This window comes from Nipponia nippon, unplaced genomic scaffold, assembly GCF_047370975.1.
Source record: "Nipponia nippon isolate SJK-2023a ecotype South Korea unplaced genomic scaffold, ASM4737097v1 scaffold_4, whole genome shotgun sequence".
NCBI classification, from domain to species: Eukaryota; Metazoa; Chordata; class Aves; order Pelecaniformes; family Threskiornithidae; genus Nipponia; species Nipponia nippon.
The window spans coordinates 11,032,694-11,053,491 of NW_028262358.1; the positions used below are offsets into that span (position 1 = coordinate 11,032,694).

Below are 20,798 nucleotides of genomic sequence, written 5' to 3' on the forward strand. Positions count from 1 at the left end.
GATATTCCAGGTACTTTCCAGGTGCTTACGGATACTCTCTGCTCCAAGGACTTACAAATCTGAGAGAGGCCAGAGGAAAGTAAATAGGTGGGAATTTACAGGTTAGTACTGAGAAAGAGAATGAGATTCACAAGACACAGGGCCCTTGAGAGGAGTGCGAGTGTGTGGCAAAGGTGCTGTGCAGGTGAGGTGGGGAGGAGGATACGTGCAGCGGCCTCCATGAAAGAAACGGGCACCATGCAGACAAGTGCTCTGACTGCTGAGCTTTCTATCTGTTCTGCATTTATCAGCCATCTAGGCCTAGTAAATGTGTGCGTTTTGGTCCCTGGTGTGTCCGGAAAGAAAAGAGATCCTTTGCTTTGCTTCTGCATTACAAGTCAGTCCTTGGTCAGTTTAGAGCTCCCGACACCTGATCCGTCTCTTGGACGCCTTCCCTTGTATTTGTCATTGTGCGATGTGACGGCTGTGTAAGTGGAGTTATTCTGTCATGTTCTGTGCAGAGAAATGCTGTGAAAATGAGAAAGCAGGGGAATGAGGCACATGAGGTGTGTGCGTGCAACATGAGGCTTGACAAGGCCAGTGAGAAGTAGCTTTGGGGTTTTGCACATGCATTCCCTGGGGCACAAAGTGTCATCGTCTTCAATTCAATTTTTGTTGCGATTAAGACCCCTGAGCATATCTGTAACACAAAACAGAAAACAAAGAAAATGTTTTTTCTTCAGCCATCGTTCTAGCATTGCTTATGTGCGTGTGAATCATTCCTCCTCCATCTGGAAGGATGAGATGCAGAGCTCTTTTCTAAGGAGGTATCTAACATACATCCTCATAGCAGCCAGCAATTGGCATGACAAAAGGGTTACAGCTAGTGGCTGGCACTTTTCCCATCCATCTTGCCACTGGAAACATAATGCTTTTGCAATGTGCTTGTTCTTCAGGCACCAGCGTACAGAGCCAGTCCTCGGGACACACAAACAGAGCAGTTGCATGTTGTTCGCTTTTGTTTGTGGTGCCTCCTCAGCGGCCCAAGAACTGGGAAGTGGGACTAACAGCGACGGACTGGTTTTCTTTATTAGAGTGTGAGATGGAGTGGATGGGAACAGTGGGGTACTCGTGGAACATCCCCAGGTGGGGGAAGATGAGCAGCAAGGCGGCTAGTACTGCCAGTGTAACATCAAGTGTGGGAGAAGACCTTGTTTTGCTTCTAACCTTGTATGCTTTGCACAGGACAAGGCAAAATATAATAGTATTGAGCGCACAAGGAAAAAAGTCCGATTTTAAAGTCATACGTTGTTCATGTAAACTGACTAGCTTGTATATATTCTGTACTTCACTTGATTTGCAAGAAGACCAAGGCCCTGACTCAGTTAACTCAGTCTCGAGTGTTACCGTGATGTCAAGAAAGAATTTTATTGCCCCTCTTTTTGTAGAGGGGTGTTTAGTGCGGTGTCAGAATGGGCAGTAGAAAGAAGGGCCCCTTAATCTCAGTATTCTGCTTTAACAAATCTATTGTTATCTTTCTCTGTTGCTGAGCACGACTGGAAATGTCCTCATTTTGCAGTAGTGACCAGCTCAATATGCCATTCAAACCTAAACGTAGAAGCTGGATGTTCTTCTGCTGAAGCTCCTCGAGGCACTCTTGAAACTCACTGAACGCATGCCCATGGGATTGGACATGTCTGTGCTGCTTCCTTCTTTTGAAGGATGGTTGAAGATGAGGTAGAGTCCAGGATACGCTGCCTGCCCCCAGGGCCTTTGCATGTAATGAGCTGGTGTTTGGAGCAGTTGCTCTCAGAGCTGGGACCAGTGGCTCTTTCTCCCTGGGGAGTGCCTGTGCCAACAGGAAGAGCCTCTCTGCTCCCTGTTCCTGCTCTGCATTTTAACCAGTGTCTGTTCTCCAAGGCAGGCTCGTTTCTGCTGCAGGAGCTGGGATTCATTTCTCCATCTCACACAGGATAGTCTGGAGGTTTAGGGCACTGCTCCTGCAAGGCCTCAGCCAACTTGGGGTGGGGTGGGAATGGCAGGGAGGAAATCATCAGTCTGCCTCACCTGAGGGAGCTAAGTCCTGCTGGGCTGCATGGAGGACACAGACTTGCGGCCACTGTTGTATAAGAAGTGAGGAACTTTGGCTTTTTGAAGGACAGGTTCCTGTGTTAGTGTGTGGATGGAGGAACCTCCTTTCTGCTTCGTTGTGATGGGTGGGTTTAAGATGCAGCCCTGTTCTTAACATCTCTTATTAGCTGACTCTAGACAGTGATGTGCTGAGCTCAGGGGTGTGAAGTACTGGCCTGTTCCCTAGCATACTTTGGGTTTGAGGGAGAGGGAGATGGCTGATGGGGTCTGTAGGCTTTCTGCAGCGGAGTTCCTGTTCTGAGGTGAGAACAGCTGTGTCCCTTTCCTTCAGAGCTGTTGTGACTGCAGGCAGGGACTGTGAAACCCTCCTGTGCTGCTGAAGCTGAACACTGCGTGAGAGAGGCTGTATCTGTCTGCTGCCTCCCAAAGTGCTTTTGGGAGGATGCTCTGGAGCTGGGTTGTGAAACGGTGTTGTAGAAAGCCACTCTGCCCTGAAGAGTGAAATACTCCTGCATACTAGGGTTCCGTGCTGGACTTTGTATCTGGGGAGAGCTTTTGTTTTCTCAAGCTTCTGCTTTTATCTTTCCTCTGATACATAATAGCCTGGAGAAGACCCTTCAGGCAGGGATGCTTTGTTACTTTCTTTAGCTTCATGATTGCTGTTTATACTATAGTGTAATAAACACAATTAGCATTTTTGGCTTATTTCAGAGTGTGTGCTTGTGTGTGAAAAAGATTTGGATACATTAACCCTGCCATCTTTCTTACCTGAGATATTATCTGCTACGATCTTTCCTGATACATAACAGCTATGGAAAGGAAATAACACTCCCCATGTTCTTGGAAACATTTCGGTACTTTGAGTTTGGTAAGCAGTACAGTGGTAATAGGGATGAAGGGTGACACGTACAGTGTCTTGCTTTGAAAACGGGCTTGTGGATCCTGCAGAGCATGGTCAGCAGGCGGAGGTTGTTCACATTGCACACTTCACCTACAGCGTCCAGTTGCAACATGCTCCATGTATATAAATTCAGCTCTGCTTTTCTTTGTGTGACAGGTCAGAGTTCAAAGTCTGGGGATCCCCGAGGCAGAAGAGCTGCATTGCCATGTGTGTTTGTATGTGTACGCTCAGCAGGTGTATTTTCTCCTGTAACCTGTTCAATATCTTCCAGCCCAAGTCAGCTGTGGGTATTTCCACTTGCTGAGAGGCTGAAGACCAGGTTCTCATGGCCTAAATTCCACCTGAGGCTCTGTGTTTTGAAGGCCAGGAGGCAGCTGGAAGGAAATAAAAGATACAGGGACTTAGGTGCAATTTAGGGCATGTGAATCTGGCTCCTCCTCTCCTGCGATACCAGTGTGCCATAAGCATCTAACGTAGGAAGCTAGTAGTGAACAGGCCAGGCCAATGACCATATTTCCACTTTCCAAAGTGGTTCTATGCATACTGAACTGGACTCCCCACCTCTAAGCCAGGTCCAGTTTGAATTCTCAAGCCAATCCCATCAGTGTTAGGCAGAGCAAAGAACCCGATCCAAGCAGTGCTGCTTATTCCTGAAAAGGCCCTGATATCTCACAGCATTTACCTTCTGGAGGGTAACTGGAGGGGTGGGGGAGAGGCCTGGAGCTATGCTGGTGCATGTGTTGTTTTCTGGCTGTGGGGTTTCTTGTTGTTGTTTTTGTGGGTTCTTTCGTTTTTCCCTCTTAGAAAGTTTGAAAGCTTGCATTGCACCCGTGGCCTAGCAGGACTAGGCAATGCTCTGTTACCCATCAGCACCAGATAGATCTGGTGTTGAATGAGGGAGAACGCTTGGGCTCTCAGGCAAGGGGCGCTGAGGGTGCTTTGCAGCGTTCCCAGTGTGCTTAGCTCTGGGGGAACTGAGCCCTCCCAGGCTTGCTTGTGGCCATAGAGTGTGATCTCTCACGATGTTGGCCCTGGTAATCTCTGACTATCAATCATCCTCTTCTCATTTGGAAGGACTTTGACTTAATGAGAGATACATCAGCTTGAGTAATTTCTGTTTGAAGATATTAAGCTCTGTGACTACTGAAGAATATCATATCCTAGGCTTTTGAGGAGTTCTGACTGTAATGCAGTGCTGTTCTTGGAATGATTTGTTTCAACTATAAGGCCAGTTTAAATAGAGCTATTTAAGTATATGTTGCTGTTCCTCATACATCAAAAAGTGAAGTTCAGTGAATAATGAGTTATCATGGGGCACCACAATGAGATAAGAACTCATCATAGCTTTGCAATAAATGGCAATGTCATTAAAGGAAAAAAGACTTTTTGTCTATAAGCTTAATTGGAAAAACCAGAAATCTTGAGTGGAGATTTTTAGCATGCTGACCAACTGGAATATATTGTAATAAGAGCAAATTTCTATGTGCAATGACTTGCAGTTATGTCATGCTGTAGTTTTAAACTGTGCAAGGCAGTTTGACTCGTTTATGTTCTCACTCAGGTCTTTAATGTGCACACAGAAGAAGCTGATTTCTGGGATTGCTGATCATACGGATTGGAGGTGGGGATGACCAGCCCTGGTGTACAGCGTTATTAGGCACTTGCTCTTTCACGGAGTTTTGTAACAAAGCCACTATGCTCGACTTTCCCTGTCTGCAGAATATGGGTCCATCCTGCAGTTTATAAAGAATTTTAAGAGGAATGATGTGCAAGACCCATGCCACTTTTCTTCCCTTTGTGGTGCTTACTTTAACTTACTGCTTCTAGTAACTAGACTCATTGTACCGCTGTGGTCTCTGTGATAGTTAACAGGACACCGCAATCTGCCCATCTGCAACAGCTCTGCTGGAAAGGTCTAATCTGCAGGAGCCCTTGTTTGCTCTTAAGGATGAAATGCAATTGAGCATCTGGTGAAGTCTGCTCTATGGTAGAAATTAACTATAAATATATACCTGGGGATTTTTTTAATCATTAGGCTTAAATTGATTATTTCCTACCAGTTGTAGGACTCCTAAAAACTGCTTTTTCTCCTTCCATAAGAAAAATATCAGTTTGGTGGGCAAATGCTGTGCTATGGGCAAGATGTGGCAACAATAACACATGAGGAGTGGTGTGAGGAAAAAGACAGCTTCCTGCTTTGTGTCGTTTCTTTTTTTTTTCTTCTTCCTAATTACGTGGAGTTGGAAGAATGAGCTGGTAGCATATGAATGTTGCCATCCCATTATAAGAGTTGTGATCATGGGTGCCATGCAAGCATGAAGCTTCAAGAGACCATGTATTTTGAGGACAGACCAGGAATAATTCAGGCCTGCACATGGCTTTCTCAGGTAGAAGGTAAGCTAAGGGAATGTCTACAAAGCTAGTGCCCAAAGCTGGAATTGTGCTCCCTGTTCCAGTTAAACCAATACATAAACAAACCAGTTCACTTGATGTGTGCCCATTAATTTGGACTGCTTACCCTTCCAGTTTTTCCAGCTTGTGATTTGAGCAGAATGAGACAGTAGGAAAAATGACAGTCTGGAACTGGCTTGACTTGTCTCTGTCTCTCCCCAGAAAGCCAGTTTCTTTTCTACCACTACAATAGGGACTGGCTCCACAGCTATTGTTCAGGACACCTGAGACTCCACAGCAGAATCATCTGCCACTGCCTAGAAAAGGGACCGCAAAGGAAAACTTGCAATCCTTTGCCAGCTCCTTCTGCGCCTCTCTACCTACTAAGGCTCTTCTCCACTGTACAAATGGTGTAGCAGCTGTGGCTTGAAAATCACTGGGGCTTTCCCCTCACCCTGGGGTATTTAACTGTATCCAGCCCTGGCACCTTTACAAGCACAGGCAGCAGAAGCTGAGTGTGGGGCCAGTGTCACGTCTGTGCCGAGCACGCTGCTTCTGACAGCCGTGCTCTGCCTGTGTCTCCTTCCAACGTGGCCACAACGCCCGAAGCAGGCTGGCCTATGGAAAGACAAGTCACGCTGTTCTTCCCACTTGAGGCCTTCAGGCCTGTGATGACCTTGAGCCTCTTGTCCCCCTACTAGGGAGTACCACAAAAAAAAGCCTTTCCTTTTTAATGGAGAACCAAACATCTGGGTTACTGAGGGATCTCTGGGACTGGTTGGCATGGGTTTTCCCACTCTGTGTGTGTGTGTGTGTGTGTGTGAGTGAGAGAGAGGGGGCATGGTATGGAGAAGGAGACTGGGTACTCAGTACACCGTTTAATTTGATTGTGTAACTCCACTGCAGCATGCTCATGACGTGTGTTTCTGACTTAACCAAGAACGACTGAAGATGCAAAGCCCCTCCATGTCCTCCCTGTTCCAGGAAGTCCTGACAAGCTTCTGGCTAAACAGTCAACAAGTCCCCAGAGTCCCTTTGGTGTTTTGATGCTTGTGGAAAGAGAAATTGGCAGTGGGAGTCATTTTCTGGCTTGTGTTGCTGACTGTGACAAAAAAAAGTCATCTTTCTTGACCTGGAACAACGCCGAGGCTGTGTGCAGGCTGGAGAATGCAGCCACTGGTCTTTCCCTCATGCCTTCGGTCTTTTGGAAGAGATTTCTGTAGTATCAAAGTAGACCCTGACCTTCCATGGGATCTCCTGGTTGAATTCAGAGGTCTGTAGCTGAGATCTGAGGCCTGTCTTCTCCTCAGGCTCACTTCGCTATCAATTTTTATATAGCTCTGCATGGGGCACTAATACAGACTTCGATGTACCGTATTCTCACCCATCACTAAGGGCTCCATGCTTTTGTATGCTGCCTGTGTATCAGTGGCTACAGCTGGTATGCTCACCTACCAAAAGTGTTTCTTTTGTTTCCTTGATATTGCTAGAAGCCATTCTCAAGTATGTTCTGCCAGACAAAATAACACAAAACCTGTGAATCTCAAAAGCTTGGAATCTCGACGAAGTAGTAGGGAAATTGTATCTTTGGCAGCACCAAGGCCCTCTGACACAAAAGATCACAGCAGTGATCCATGTCTCTTGAGACTTTGGAGATCAGGGGCTGGGTTTCTCTTCTTATACTGAAGGTTGTCAGCCTCTGACCAAAAGAAAGGCGGGGGGGGGGGGGGGGGGGAAGAAAGAAATATGAGTTGCTTTCATTGGAAAAAGAAAAAGGGATATGCTGAAAACCTGTAACTGAATTGGCTTGAGCTTATGATCAAAAGTCTTGCAGTAATTGGCTGTGATCTACTATAATGTTCACACATTGTACTGGGGTGGGTTTTTTGTTTGCTGCTGACTTGCCTTTTAGTCTTGTGTGCGCACAAAGTGGAGGGAATAGCATGTCAGGTGGCAAGAGGCGGGAAACAATCTCCTACACGTGTGCGTCCAAGGGACTGACTGGAGTTGGGAGTAAACCGCGTCTTAGACCAGGAGAAAAATAAACTGAGTAAATGAAGCCACGAGAGTTGTTTAGTGTGTGGAACAGAGCCTGGCAGAGGAGATGCTGGCTGCAGCGTTGCACATGTTCCTGGCCTGAGTGATGTTGTGTCGGGGAATTGGAGAGGCTGAAATCCTCTATGTTGGTTCTGAATCTGGCATATGTGATAATCAAGATTTACTGTAGCCTCCAGTGGGAGAAATGGAGAGGACTGCAAACTCCCAGAAGGTCGTTTGAATGCTGTGTGTACTTGCGTGAGGAATACCACCTGGGAAAGCGGCATTCCTCCTTCTTTAGAAGGAACAAGCTGAGACCATTTGCTCTAGCATTACATAGCAGTGTAAAACTCAGTCATGGGATTTTTATTATTGAATAGTTAGCAAATTTGGGGAGTAGTGATAGAAGTGATCAGAGTCGTGATTAACTGTGTTGGTTTTGATTTTGTGGCTGAACCAAAAATGTGGGTTGGTTTGAACTGAAAGATGAAAAATTTCTTTTGCTAACATGAAAAATTAAGATTTTGGGTAATCCTAAAACCAAGTATTTTGGATTGTCTAAACTCCTTTAAGTTAAAGAGTAAGTGATTGAAAACAGTTTTCTAGTTTTAGAGAAACAGGAATCTTAAGGGCTGTTCATTGAACTCAAATTGATTTCAGTCCTCCTGGATCCACATTTTGCTGAACATAACATGGGACAGATTGACCTGCAGAGGGAAAGGGAGCTGTAGTCCCCCCACAGCTGCTCACGACACTAGCAGCTAGAATCTCTCCTGTATCGTGGGGGTGTAATCACACTGTTCAGCTCCCTTATTCAGACCAGTGCTATGCGCACCCTTGAAATGGTTCTCCAGACCAAAAACTTCCCATCATCTATAACAGAGAGATAAAACTGAAAGTCAGTCACAGTGAGAAAAACAGAGCTGGTTTGTTTTTTTTTTTTTCCCCCCAAAGAGCAGTGTGCGTGTGGAAGGAAAGTGAAAATGATTCCCTAATGAAAAAAAGCAGTAAAAGAGCTGAAGAGCACAACTAAACAAAGGTCAAACTGTGTAGACTGAATGCAGACAGAGGCTAAACCTATTTGCAATACATATGGAGAGTGCAGTATAAAATGAAGGTGGCCAGCCCAAGGAATATTACCATGCATATATATATGTAGATAATATATGCAATCATACATTCTGAAAGCCTGTCATCAGAACAAATTGCAAAGCACAGAACGTGCACAGGAGTTCAAAAAGACGTAGCTGGAGAACATAATACCAAGATCACCACAGAAACAGTGTTCCTTGGGGGTCGCTTTATTTAAAGCAACCCTTTAAGGCTCTACAATGCATTGGCAAGCAAATTCACAGAAAGTGAATTTCCAAATGGGTGCTGGAGCTAGGTACAATGAAATTTCAAGCCCATGAATGCAGAAAGGATTGGTGCCAGCCTTATAAAAGCAAAAAAAAAAAGCCCCCTCAGATTCACCTGCTGGGCACAAGGTCAGCCCATGTGGCAAAGCCCGTGCTGGCATGTCTATATAAAGTTCGATACTATTCAGTAGTGCTTTGCTATGGAACAGAAAGTCTCATGAGCCTGATTGGAAACACCCTGCAACTGCAGTTCTACAAATGTACATTCTGAGCAGTGTTTTTAAAGAATACAAGAGGCATTTCAAGGAAGCGTGGATTAAGGAAGTGGTGCGAGATACTGGTACAGGTCCTGGCATCCCAACAGCGTGCATGATCCGTGCTGCGTCCCCCTCGTCCCTGAGACATGAAGCAAAAGGTGAAAGTGTTTAAAAATAAGTGTTGCTGATTCAATGTAGTTATCGACCAGATTATTAACATATGGTTCTGGTTTAAAGAAATAAATGCTATTTTGAACTGCTCTCTGCATAGAGAAGGTCTAAATGAGGCCACCTCGAGAACTCTTTACCCCAGTGTGGTTACATGAGGAAGGTACAGAGATGAGAAGACTTCCAAAAGAGGAAATCATGTCTAGACTTCAAAATGCCAGTTCTCGGTTTTGTTTTAGGTAGTGATATCCTGTCTGGTACCTTTGAGCCTGTATGGAGGAGAAGTAATTGACTGAGAGAAGGAAACAGTAACATAAGGAGATGCCATGTATCATTTCAGAGTAAAAGTTCCCAAACTTTCATGTTGAAAATTGTCACCAGCCCTCAAAATTTGTCACGGCCTAGAAAGGCAGTGGTTATTTTATTGTCTGATAGTGTATCAATTTAATACTACTGGCTAGCAGTGATGGAAAGTGTTCTTGTGAAGGAGGTCTGCAAGGTCTTGACTAACTTGCATGCTGTAGCCAATGTGCTTTCTTCATACATTTTATGTTGAAGGTTAAATATTTTGGCTTCTTTCGTGTTTTAGCTGTCTTGGGGGTTGGGATGGATGTGCTGATTCCCAGCTTTTTTTTTTTCATAGGTGATTTGATAAACTTAAATACAGAACACTGGACCTAAGGAGTTAAGTTCACTACTTCTGGTAGTTCAAATTAAGTTCCCCCAGTTTTGCATATTTTCTGTGTGTACTGTGCCACTGATGTTGAGAGGGGGGGATCTCAAACTCAGTAGTTCCCTACATGAGGAGGAAAACAATTATTTATGTTGTTTGTGGTTAACCTACAGAGCAGTATTAATGGTCTGTAAAACCTCTTCAAATAGTTGACTCAACAGAAACTTTTGATAAACTATTTAAACTTGAAAGAGAAGTTCCATGAGAAGATGGGATAAGAGGGAGTTAAAATCATCAGGAGAGCGAGTTGGTGTGCATATGAAGATCCTCTTGTGATGCATTCGTGGGAAGTAAGAAGGCAGAGGAGTGTGCACGTAGGTGCTGAGGGGAAGAAGCCATTAAGTGGAACCAAAAATCTTCAGTACAGTTATTTCTTTCACTCGGATGACAGCGGCAGTCCATGCTTGGATGCAAATCCTGGAAACTTCACTTGAGGTGCAAATAATTGCATTTTGTATTCCTCGAATTCAAATACGCTGGAGTGTTTTTCCAGGCAGAAATGATAGCATAACACTTAAAACTTCAAATGGATCCTTACAGTCATTGAGACAATTATATTTGTTATATATGAATTGTAAAAGTTGTGCTTGAAAACAGGACTTGATGCTGTCATGTATCTTCTGTCCCTTCCCATCTGCACACATTCACTCACAAATAAAGTCTGCCCCTTTACAGGGAATAACATAAGCGAACAAATATTATGAAAAAGTCAGATTCAGTTGGATTTCCTTTTTTTTTTTTTTTCCTCTGGACTGTTAATATGTTTTAGCATACTTTCATATAGCAAATTTTAATTGAGTAATTTTAATTAACACTGACCTGAGGCTTTCCTAGTCTAAGAAGAGGAAGGCAATGCAGTTACTCTGAAAACTTAAATAGTCCGATGCTGTCAAGTATTCAAATTTTCACCTCTGTCCTCTTATTGATGGACAGGCATTTTTAAAATTATTTAATTGTGTAAGCTGCTTTGTAGGGATTTTAGGAGTATCCCAAGCTTTCTTTTACTCCATTATGTTTTCATGAATTATTTTCATCCATACTGTGATAGTTCTTGCAAGAAAACTGTCAGTATTTCCCTTTCTCTCTTTTGCAGTTTCTCAGAGAAGATGGAGTGTTGCATCTTTTGTTGTTTTTACTTCTGATATCGCAGTGGAAAATAAAAGTCGCTTTTTCCCCCACATTTGTGTGTGCCCGCAAATAGACACACATGCACACTCTTTCTCTCCCACATGTGCGCATGCATGCAAACGCACACAAGGAGTTTGTTCTTGCTTGTGCACAGCCAAAAGAGGCCGGACACGGCTGTCTTCAGCTCAGTGGAAACTGGCACCATCCCATCTCCAGTAAACAACAGCCTGACGTCAGCTCACGCAGTGGTGATAGCAGTATAACTTGAGAGATTTTTCAACTGGCCAAGCTGTTGAAAGGCTATCGCTGGGTTTGATAATCTCTGGCTGCACTTGATAGAAATTGGTGCAAAGGTGGGGGGAGGAATGGTTGGTTAATGACAGAAATAATAGAGCAATTCCTGATAACTTCACATGGGGTGGAGAGGTGATTTTTAAGTCTAGCACCAAAGGGTATTTTGATTCCCACCTTGGTGGCTGCGGTTGTTCTCTCCCATGTTATTCCAGGTTCTGAAATCCTGGCTGCTCTGTAGAATTCACATTCGTTCTGTGTTGGAAGTCAGAGAACAATTAAAGTGCCGTATAACAGTCAGTCAAGCAGATGATGAAATTTGACTTTTCCATTGTGTTGAATTAAGCACTTTCATTATGATTTCAATTCCTGATGTTTCCTTTATTCAGTTGTAGTTCAAAGAACTGAGTGTGGCAATGCTAAGATTTTTACTAGTTTCTATATATTTGATTTCTGTTACTGGGATATAAGTTGTTGAGGCCCCAGATTGTGACCACAACACCCAGAAGAGGTTTACTTGAAAGATACTTGATTATTCATCATTATCAAATTAGGCTAGAATAAAGGTACCATTTTGTGGTGCTGGTTTCAGATAAGGCCTTTAGAAAAGTAGCCGTTTTCCTGCAATGCTACAAATGCCTTGACTGCAAAGTTAGCGAAGCCTCCGTTGCATTTCTGAAACAGAGCCCCTGTGACTTAAATTTAATAACAGATGGTTCTCCTCATAACCCAACAGTTGAAAGAGACTTTTCTATTGTTCAGTACTACCACTGAAAACACATTTCCATTATGAACTTACAGTACTCTTATGCCAAAACCAACAGTTAAAAATGAATGGTTTGCTCTGGTAACAGGACAAAACAAACATGACAATCATTGTGTTGTGTGACAGAAAATCGGAATACCAAAGTAAAAAAAGTTGATAAGCCTGCCAGAATAACTATTTGATGGGCTATTCGTGAATCAATGACACTTCCAAGCAAATATTTCAAGGATAAAAAGAATAGCACATTGATTTCTGCTTTCTTTCTTTCTTGTGCTGCTGCAAAGATAGCAAAAAGTTCATAGTCCATCTAGGTCCCGTCACGAGGTACTTAGAGTTTTGTGAAATCCTGGAAGGGAATGTGAATAACGGCCAATATTAACATTTTCTAACGTACAAATTTTTACATCTCCTTTTAGGGTATATTCAGACTAGGTTAATCATAAAATCCGCCTTAGTAAGGAGAGACAAGGATGCAAGAGGGAAAGAAAAATTGGACTTTTTCTAGGATGATGTCTGTCATGTTAGCTTTTGAGCCTTTTGACCAAATCTGATGGAGATGCACGAGTCTCAAAGATTAACAACTTCTGTGAAAGTGGGCAAGAAAGAGAGGATCTGAGGTCTGAGCCCGTACTTCTCAATGAATTCACAGAGGTCAAAAGCAGGTGTAGCATAGATCTGTGCATCTTGTTAACAGAATGATACAAGTGGGACTGCTGATCTTGCAGAGGGGAAGGAAAGGGTGAACAACAGCTCTTTCAAAACCAGGAAAATCTTGACTTTCTGCAAGTCTGACTGTCCTTGGAGACTCGTGTGGCTGCTTGACATCCTGCTCCCCAGAGGGGCTGGCATGTGGCAGGGCCTGACCCTTCTTGATGGATGAGAAAAGCCCAGGACTGTTTTAGAAGAGACCAGAAGCCAAGCAGTCAGAAAGCTGCTGCTTGAGAGCCTGCAGTAGCACAAGGGTTGACATCTCAGGTAAGGAATTTGTTCAAGAGGAACTGGCTGGAGCATAACTTCCCTAAATCTCAAGCTAAATAGCCAGGCTGGCCGTAGGTGAGCTGTCGACTGGCTATGGGCAGACTCAGAGCTCTGCTGCAGCACAGGAGATGTGTGAGGTGGGTGGTGAGGCCTCTGGAGCCGCATCGGTGTGGCGAGGTGACCTTTCCCCAGCTGCAGACTTCTTACATTTCAGGGCCCGTGGGCGACTCCAGCATCACAACTTTGGCCTCATGCAAATGTGAACTTGCCAGTGTGTAGGAGAAAGGCAGGCCTCTTCAGTTGTCCTTCCCAGGCAGGTGTGACACGGGCTGGGCAGTGTTACCTGTGTACAAAGTTTGGAGCAGGTTGCCTTAGGTCTGTTTATTGTCTCTTTCCTTCTTTGTGGTCTGGTGGCAGGCTGCTAGACTGTCAGTGCCTCCCCTACAGCCTGCCTCCTTTTCTGGGGTCTGGCTTTTGTCTGGGGAGGGTTAAATTGTGACTTGTAGGACTGCAGAACTCTTAGAGCAGACTTAGCTGCGGAGGGATCTCATCCTAGGTCACTTCAGCAGTACTGCGTGTTGCACGGGTCTTGTCACAACCCCCAGCAGAACTTCCCCTTCCAAAAACTGTACCAGCAACTAGCAAAGGCAGTTAATCTCTCAGCCGCAGCCTCACTGAGGATCTGTTATGCCATGAGTGGGAGGAGACATGCAGTAGGAAAGTTCCTTTATGTTCCTTTTTTTTTTTTTTTTGCCTTCCTTTACTGTGTCTCATCTTGTCCAACCGGCCTGCTACTGCTCTAAGCAGGGAGATGAGCTGGTGGGAAAGGCCTTTGCGCTTTGCCTCTGCCTCCAAGTGGGTAACATTTGCATTGGCTGCCAGTGGTAAGAGTCCAGGACTGCTCACACTAGCCTTGACCTAAACCACAAGTCAGAGACATGTTGCAGCATGTTCCCTCTTGCTGGGAACCTGCAGAATGGCCTTTTGGATAGCCAGCCCTGCTTGGCTCTGTTCTCCACATAACAAAGTTTACTGGGTGGCTGTTGAGGTTATGTTTCACTTTGTATTGAGCGAAGCATTAAGTTTAGCTTTAATGTGGCCAGGGATCTAATAATATGGAATTTTAACCAGTTGCAAAAAGTCTTGAATTTGCTTTTGGTTTTATGGAGATAGTCCTAAAAAGGTTCCCAAATGGGCTGGTCTGTTATCAAGGTGTAATTTTGTTATGATTTTGTCATGCATCTTAAAAGGAATTATCCTTCCTGAAAGATTCAAAATCTTGTGGTCAGCCCCTTCAAAGTAATGTTGCAGAGCTTCTAAAGAAATGATGCTGGGTACTTCTCTTTGCTCTCTGATTATTTTTTGATCCTTGCAGGTTGATATTTTCAAGATTTCCTTGTAACAAAAGGGGCTAAAAACCAAAAGAGTGAAGCTGAAGTTCTTATTTAATCAGTTATCAGTACTTGGCAACACTGCATGCTCCTGCCTTTGCCCCTTCTGTGCTTCTATAATGGTTACAACTTTTCTGAATAGTAAAGAATAATCATTGGGACGGGCTCTCTCCATACTTGATCGCAACATGAGATGGGAGCAGACTGCACAAACAGCTCTGGGCAAGACTGAGGGAGGGAGGATTCTTACCACCATTTACCACTGGAGCTTTGCTGCTTCATAAGGCAAGAGCTGCTCCCTGACCTGTTCTCTCTCTGCTACAGCACACACATCAGTGAGTTTAATGAGGTGGAGGACAGTCCCCAGTAGATGTTGGGGATTTGGGGTTTTCTGGTTTGTTTTAAGACACTCCTACAAAGTGAAGGAGCAGAATTACTCTGCAACTTGCATTGGCTCCATCTAAACTCAAAAAATCCAAGAGCAATTCCCAGGTTTGCTTTTATATGTCGGCCAGGTTCTCACAGCTTATTGGCATAAAGTCTGGGTTTCCAATCGAAGGAGACCAGCAAGAGCAAAAAGGAAGGGAGCCACAATGACCCTGCTTCATAGCTTCGAGAGAGCCACCATGGCCTGTTCCTTCCTTTGTTCTTTTTCTCTTTAATTATTATTATTATTATTCCCCCCCTGCCGCCCCGTGGGCACAGGGTCCTATGGAGCATGTGATGCTTTCACATCCCCTCCCTTGCTCACGTCTCACTGACCAGTCCCACCCAGAGGGATCCCAAAGTTCCCCGTAGCTGCCTTCTCAGACTGGAAAGGTTCTCCTTCTTGTTTGGCCCTTTTTAAAGGTAGTATCAAGCACACAAAACTTCCTGATTTCTTCTTGTTGGCAATGCCATGAAAGTCCAACAGGGAGGAAGAAATCGAGAAGACCAGAGCAGAGGGTGGGGTAAACTGATGAGCAGGAGGAATCAGACTTTTATGGATCTACACAGAGCAAAACAGGGATTTGTGTGCTATTTGGGCAGTCAGGTGGATTACACAGCCCTCCGTTCAGCTCCATGGTACTGCTGCTCCCTGTTGAGGCCCCACAGTTTTACCTGTGCAAGTATCTTCCTTGTGGATTTTTTTCACCCTGAATAAAACGGTATGGTTAAAAACCAACCAACCAAATCTAAAAAAGGTCTTGCAACTGAAATGCCTTTTTCCACCACTAAAAACTCAATTTTCTCAGTACTACAATAATGTGTTGAATTAAAATGGCTGAAGACCTTTAATTATAATACTGATTTTATTTTTCTTTTTGGTAGCCATAATAGTCAAGCAATGGCACGCTGACAGACAGCTTTGAATGAGTAGCAGTCCCGAGGGGTGCCGTCCTGCTCCCCCGCCCCCCCAGCCCCATCTCCTAATTCTTGATGAAGAAATCAAGCTGCTGCTTCTTCAAGATTGTTCTTGTCCTTTTTGTTGGTTACAGGCGTAAATGTTAGTAACATCTGCTGGCCCGAGCTTGCTTCCTCCTGCAGCGCTGGTCTCTGGCAGGGCTGCGCGGAGGAGCCAGGAGCTGTGGGCGCCCTGTGCCAAGCACCCAGTGTGGCTTCGCCAGCCAAAGCCCTCAGCAGAACGGCGTCTGCGATAGCAGCAGCACAGGCTCGGCACGACTGGCAGGGCTCTGCTTATCTCATGGTAATTTCTTCAGCCCTAACTCTCACAAGCGGCAGGGCTCCTTTTTTTTTTTTTTCTTTCTTTTTGAATAATGAATGTTATTTTAAGCAAAACAGCCAAGGGGGATAAACAGATCAACATGTGGATCTGAAAACATTTTCTATTAGCTTTAACTTCGAAAGTTACTATAAATGACAGACATTACAGTGAACCCTTTTCTTTCCCAATCCATTCTTTAACTTGTTTCTGTATTTCAACAACATTTTGTGAGTCACTAGTTTTTCTTTTTTCTTTGCTCTGTCAGGTTTCCTTGATGGTGGCAGTATTTTTCAGAGCAACGGGGAGGGAGAGTATACTGTATACATTTTAACAGGGACATGCCATCTGTAAAGTCACAAGAAAATGAGCAGACTGTAAAGACAGATGCAGACCCTGCTTTATTTATTTCGTAGTTTTTTTGCTCCAGAGTTGGCTAGGTTTCCCTTTGGATGGAAGGGACAAAAAGTATTTTGGTTTGTTTTGCTTTTTTAAAGTAAGGCATAGGTTTCTCTGCTGCCTCCTAAGACTGGTTGGTGGTTTACTTTTATTTTTTTCATCAAATTAAAAAAACCCCAAAAACTAAAGGAATATGTGGAGCTTTGGTCTATTTCATGTCACATGTGAAGTCAATGGAAAAAACCTGATGTGCATTTAAGAGTAAGATTTATCTTAGACTTGTCAGCTACTAGCAAGTAGCGATCTTACTGCTCACTCTTAAGTTGTACAGTGCCTGCATATACAGAGGAAAAATAGGCAGTAATGCGAGGCTGTGCTTCACATTCATTTTTTGGGGGAGGGGGGACAGTGGGGAGCTTCTGAGGTTATTTTATGTGCAATTTCCTGATGTGAGAAGTTTTAAAGACTCTTGTAATGATTTATCTGGAGATTTTCTTCTAACAACATCAATAGGCAGCCTGAAATTGTACTATCCTATACTTCACTTAAATCAGCCTTCTGCAATAATCCAGTTGTTCCTTCCTTCTAAGTACACACCGAGTGTGTGCGGCGATGATCCTGGAGTCAGCAGGTGGCTGCAACAGAAAAGGACTTTTGTAGTTTGCTTTTGCTTTCTCTTCCTGTCCCCTCCATTTTCATATATGTTTCTTTAGAAGGCTGAGTTTCTGATGGACTACTTATTGCAAGATCAGTGGAAAGTGAAACTGTCTTTTGGGGCTTGTTTTGTTAATTCTTTTGGTTTTCATATAGCGCTTTATCAAAGGCATTGTTCTTAATATTAAAAACAACCCAGTGGACTGAGAAATTAAAAATGTCAATCAATAAAAATGAAAATCTGAACTTTATCTGTAGGAAATATTAATGAAAGAGAGAAGCTGAGTATGTCTCCCCCCCAACCCCGCCCCCCGCAGAATGCCAGCCATAGTCACTTTGCATCATTTAGGAGTAACCCTGAAGTACCTCTAGTAGCTGAAAGTGAAAAGACTAGAAATCAAGTTGATAATACACTTTCTCTTCAAATGCTTCCTCTAGATGTTTAATACTGTGTCCCTGAGGAAGTCCCATTATTGAAGCTGCGTGACTATGAAATCACCTTGACTCTGAGGGGTAGATATTGGAGAGCTCTGGGGATTTTCCTCATCTGACTGTTACAGCTTCCTTTCATTGCAATGATTACAAAGTTCTTTGCAAAACGCCCCTCAGAGTTTTTATCATCTCCAGTCAAGTCAAATTGACAGGGGTGGCAGGAATTACCACATGTACTCCAGGTGTATAAGCCCAATCATGTTACTAACTGATCGTAAAGGTTCCCATAAACTTTTTCCAAAGGATTTTAGAGCTTGATCACAAATAGATGCTGAAGAAGAGCTTCTGTGCTTTTCAGACACCTTTTTCCCCGTGCTGCGTTAATAACAAACTAACATTAATAACAAAAATAACTCAACAGTGCATACTTCTAATAGACTTAATCACAGAAGATCCTAACACCCTTTGCAAAAGATACATACTTGAACATGGGAACTGTTCCTCTCTCCTCTGACACAGCCTGGCGTGGGGTGGAACGCAGCAGCTGTTTGACAGCACGACAGCAGATGAGGCATTGGGACGAGAAGTAGAACTCCGCTGTGTCCTGAAGAAAATATGAAGAATTTAAGGTAACCCAAAATGGAAGCTGATCAGGACATAAGGGTTTAACAGTTGGCTAATTGAGAAGTTTCATTTCTCTGCAAATTGCATACTGTTTGGTTGTTGGTTTTTTTTTTTTTGTTTTATCCCCCCCCCCCCCCAGGTATGAAAACCTGCTCGTTCTTTGGTTCAACTTTACTTACCCTAGGTTTGGTTACAGGGCAGTTAGTGAGCCGAGGCATGGGGCATGCAAGGTGATGTACAAGGTGCTCTGCCTTGTCCTCTCCTATATGGATAGTGTGGTATCTGCTTTGAAAGTGGAGTTATCTGTGTTGCATAAGGGCATCTTATCCCTCCTTCGATATCTACACAGAGGGTTGTTAGGCTGTAAGATACCATGCTGCAAATACGCAGCCGGGTGACTGTATAGCAGCTTCCCTGGGGGTAGGCAGTCCATGAGAGAGAAGAGCAGTGCTGCTACATCGCTACCAGTTCTAGTATCTGCAGCACTTGGATCTTTCCCTGGGGGCCTCTCCTTTCCGTATTGACCCAACCTGACCCTGCTTGCCTTGCAGGAACTGCCTAGATCACAGCTAAAGGTGGTATGGCTGTAGGCATGAAAGTGTAAGGTCTGACACTGATTGTATCAATGAGCAGGAAGCTTTATACTGCTCTACGTGTTCTTCATGAATGACAAAACATTCATGCATTTCTCTTTTCATCTATTATCAGTAGAGCATATTTAACAGCTGTTTGAAAACTACATGGTAAAAAAAAAAAAAAAGGCCAAAACCCCTTAATTGAACTGTTTCCAAAGCATTCTCCTTATTCAGGATGGGCATGAACATGGGCAGAATACCCTCATGGTTTTCTGACAGGATCATTCAGTCTTAAACTGAAGTGACCTCATTCTGGAAGGATGTAAGGAGCTCAGGCTCTGAATCTTCTCTTGCCATGGTCGCTGATGATTTTTATACTGTTAGCAAGACTTTTGGTGGATGATGTACCAAAAAGCTTGCAGGGACAAAAATTACCTATGAATTTACCAAAGGGAAGCTGTGTGTATAGGTTCCAAGGAGAAGAGGGTGTCTGTGGATCTTGGTTATTTCAGCTTGGGCTTCAGTGTGTAGTTTCAGTCTGGTCCCCTGAGCTGCCACTCTCTGACAGTGTGTTCACATTTCAGCTTTTTTTCAGTTGATTTGATTTTGCGTAACGGGTCAAATTTTTCCTTAGTTATGATCAGACAGCTCTGATGAGTTTAGTAGGGCTGGTTTTGGGGTATAACTCAAGGTATAATGTGGTCCTTTGTGTTTACGTATACACAAACACAAATATTTTTAGTGACGTGTTCCCACTTGAAGTGCATGCTCTTCTTAAAGCATTGGTTTTGTTTGGTTGTATACACCAAAAATGCCTTCTCTTCTGTTTTCTTCTTTCTGTTCCAGAAACTGACTGGTCAAAGATTTGTTTGACTTCAGGTTTTCTTTTTCCTACATTTTCCATTGCCTTAACATTTCCTGAGCTGAACTGGGCAAATTTCAGCAGTGATTTTAATGAGCCTTGCATAGAAATTAGGCATAAATGTCACAAAATTCAGTATCTCTGCATGGTTTCAAAACTAAGCCAAGCAAAACTGAGCAGCTTTGTTTTCGAATCTGAAGACAAGTCAAATTGCAAAGCAAAGCAGAAAGAAAGTCTGGTACTTCTAATGCTGCTGAGGTTAGTGTAGCTTTTGAAGCCACCAGCCACTAAAACATGCTGATTACTCCAAGGACATGATGATGTTTTTGGAAGTCAGCTGAACATTTGGTATGAAACTTGGGCCCTGGAAAGTCAGCTGCTCCTGACTGTAATGGAGTCAGCATCACCTGCCGACCCTTTTTTTTAAAGGGTTTAGACTCGGTGTGTAAAGGAGGTAGAAGATATTTGCCTTCATGTAACTGGAGATATGGGTGTGTGACTGTAAGAGTTGCCACTGCCCAGAGGCAGAGACTTGGGGTAATTAAGCAGTAGCACAGACACCTAAAGAGAGAGACGATTACCAATAACTAGACATAAGAAATTAAACCAAACTGGTGATTCTAGTTTCAGGTAGTGACTGTACTGGTTTCACGTGGTAGAGACAGTGTACACAGGGAGTGCTAGGTTATAGTGCCAGTAATAGCTTTCCAAATACCACTCAAACAGCCACAATTGATTGATTTTGCGCCTCTAATTTTAACTTCTTTTGATCAGTGGGAAAAACAGATTCCTCTAGGCCAAGGGACCAAACCCCACTATCTTGCAGTTGCGAGTAAAACCTAGTTCTCTCCAAACTGCATTGCGAGTTGTTGTATCATGTGTGACTCATGGCCTAATTAAACACTCTCAGAAAGAATACAATCCCAGCATTAGCTGCATTTTTACTAAGCATATCCAAGTATTTTCCCGTCTCTTGGAAAGTCAGATACGTGGTGTTAAATCATCTGCCTGCCTGACATCGGATTGCCAAACCATAAGTGATATCTGTCGTGAGTGTGCAGGACTGGGCTGTCCTGTGAGC

General features: G+C 43.7%; 1 protein-coding gene across 4 annotated transcripts in view; it reads left to right on the forward strand.

Moving 5' to 3' along the window:
* Positions 1-20,798, forward strand: part of SERTAD2 (SERTA domain containing 2) — an 82,121-nt gene that overhangs the window by 8,895 nt on the left and 52,428 nt on the right. The window contains exon 2 of one of the 4 annotated variants that reach the window (XM_087777095.1): positions 18,176-18,285. The exons of 2 other annotated variants lie outside the window; for them this stretch is intronic. In XM_087777095.1, coding sequence (XP_087633221.1) covers positions 18,272-18,285 — 14 coding nt within the window. In that variant the 5' untranslated portion in view covers positions 18,176-18,271. Of the gene's footprint in view, positions 1-18,175; positions 18,286-20,798 lie in introns of those variants that run through there. One more of the 4 variants, XM_087777097.1, reaches the window with a different exon arrangement.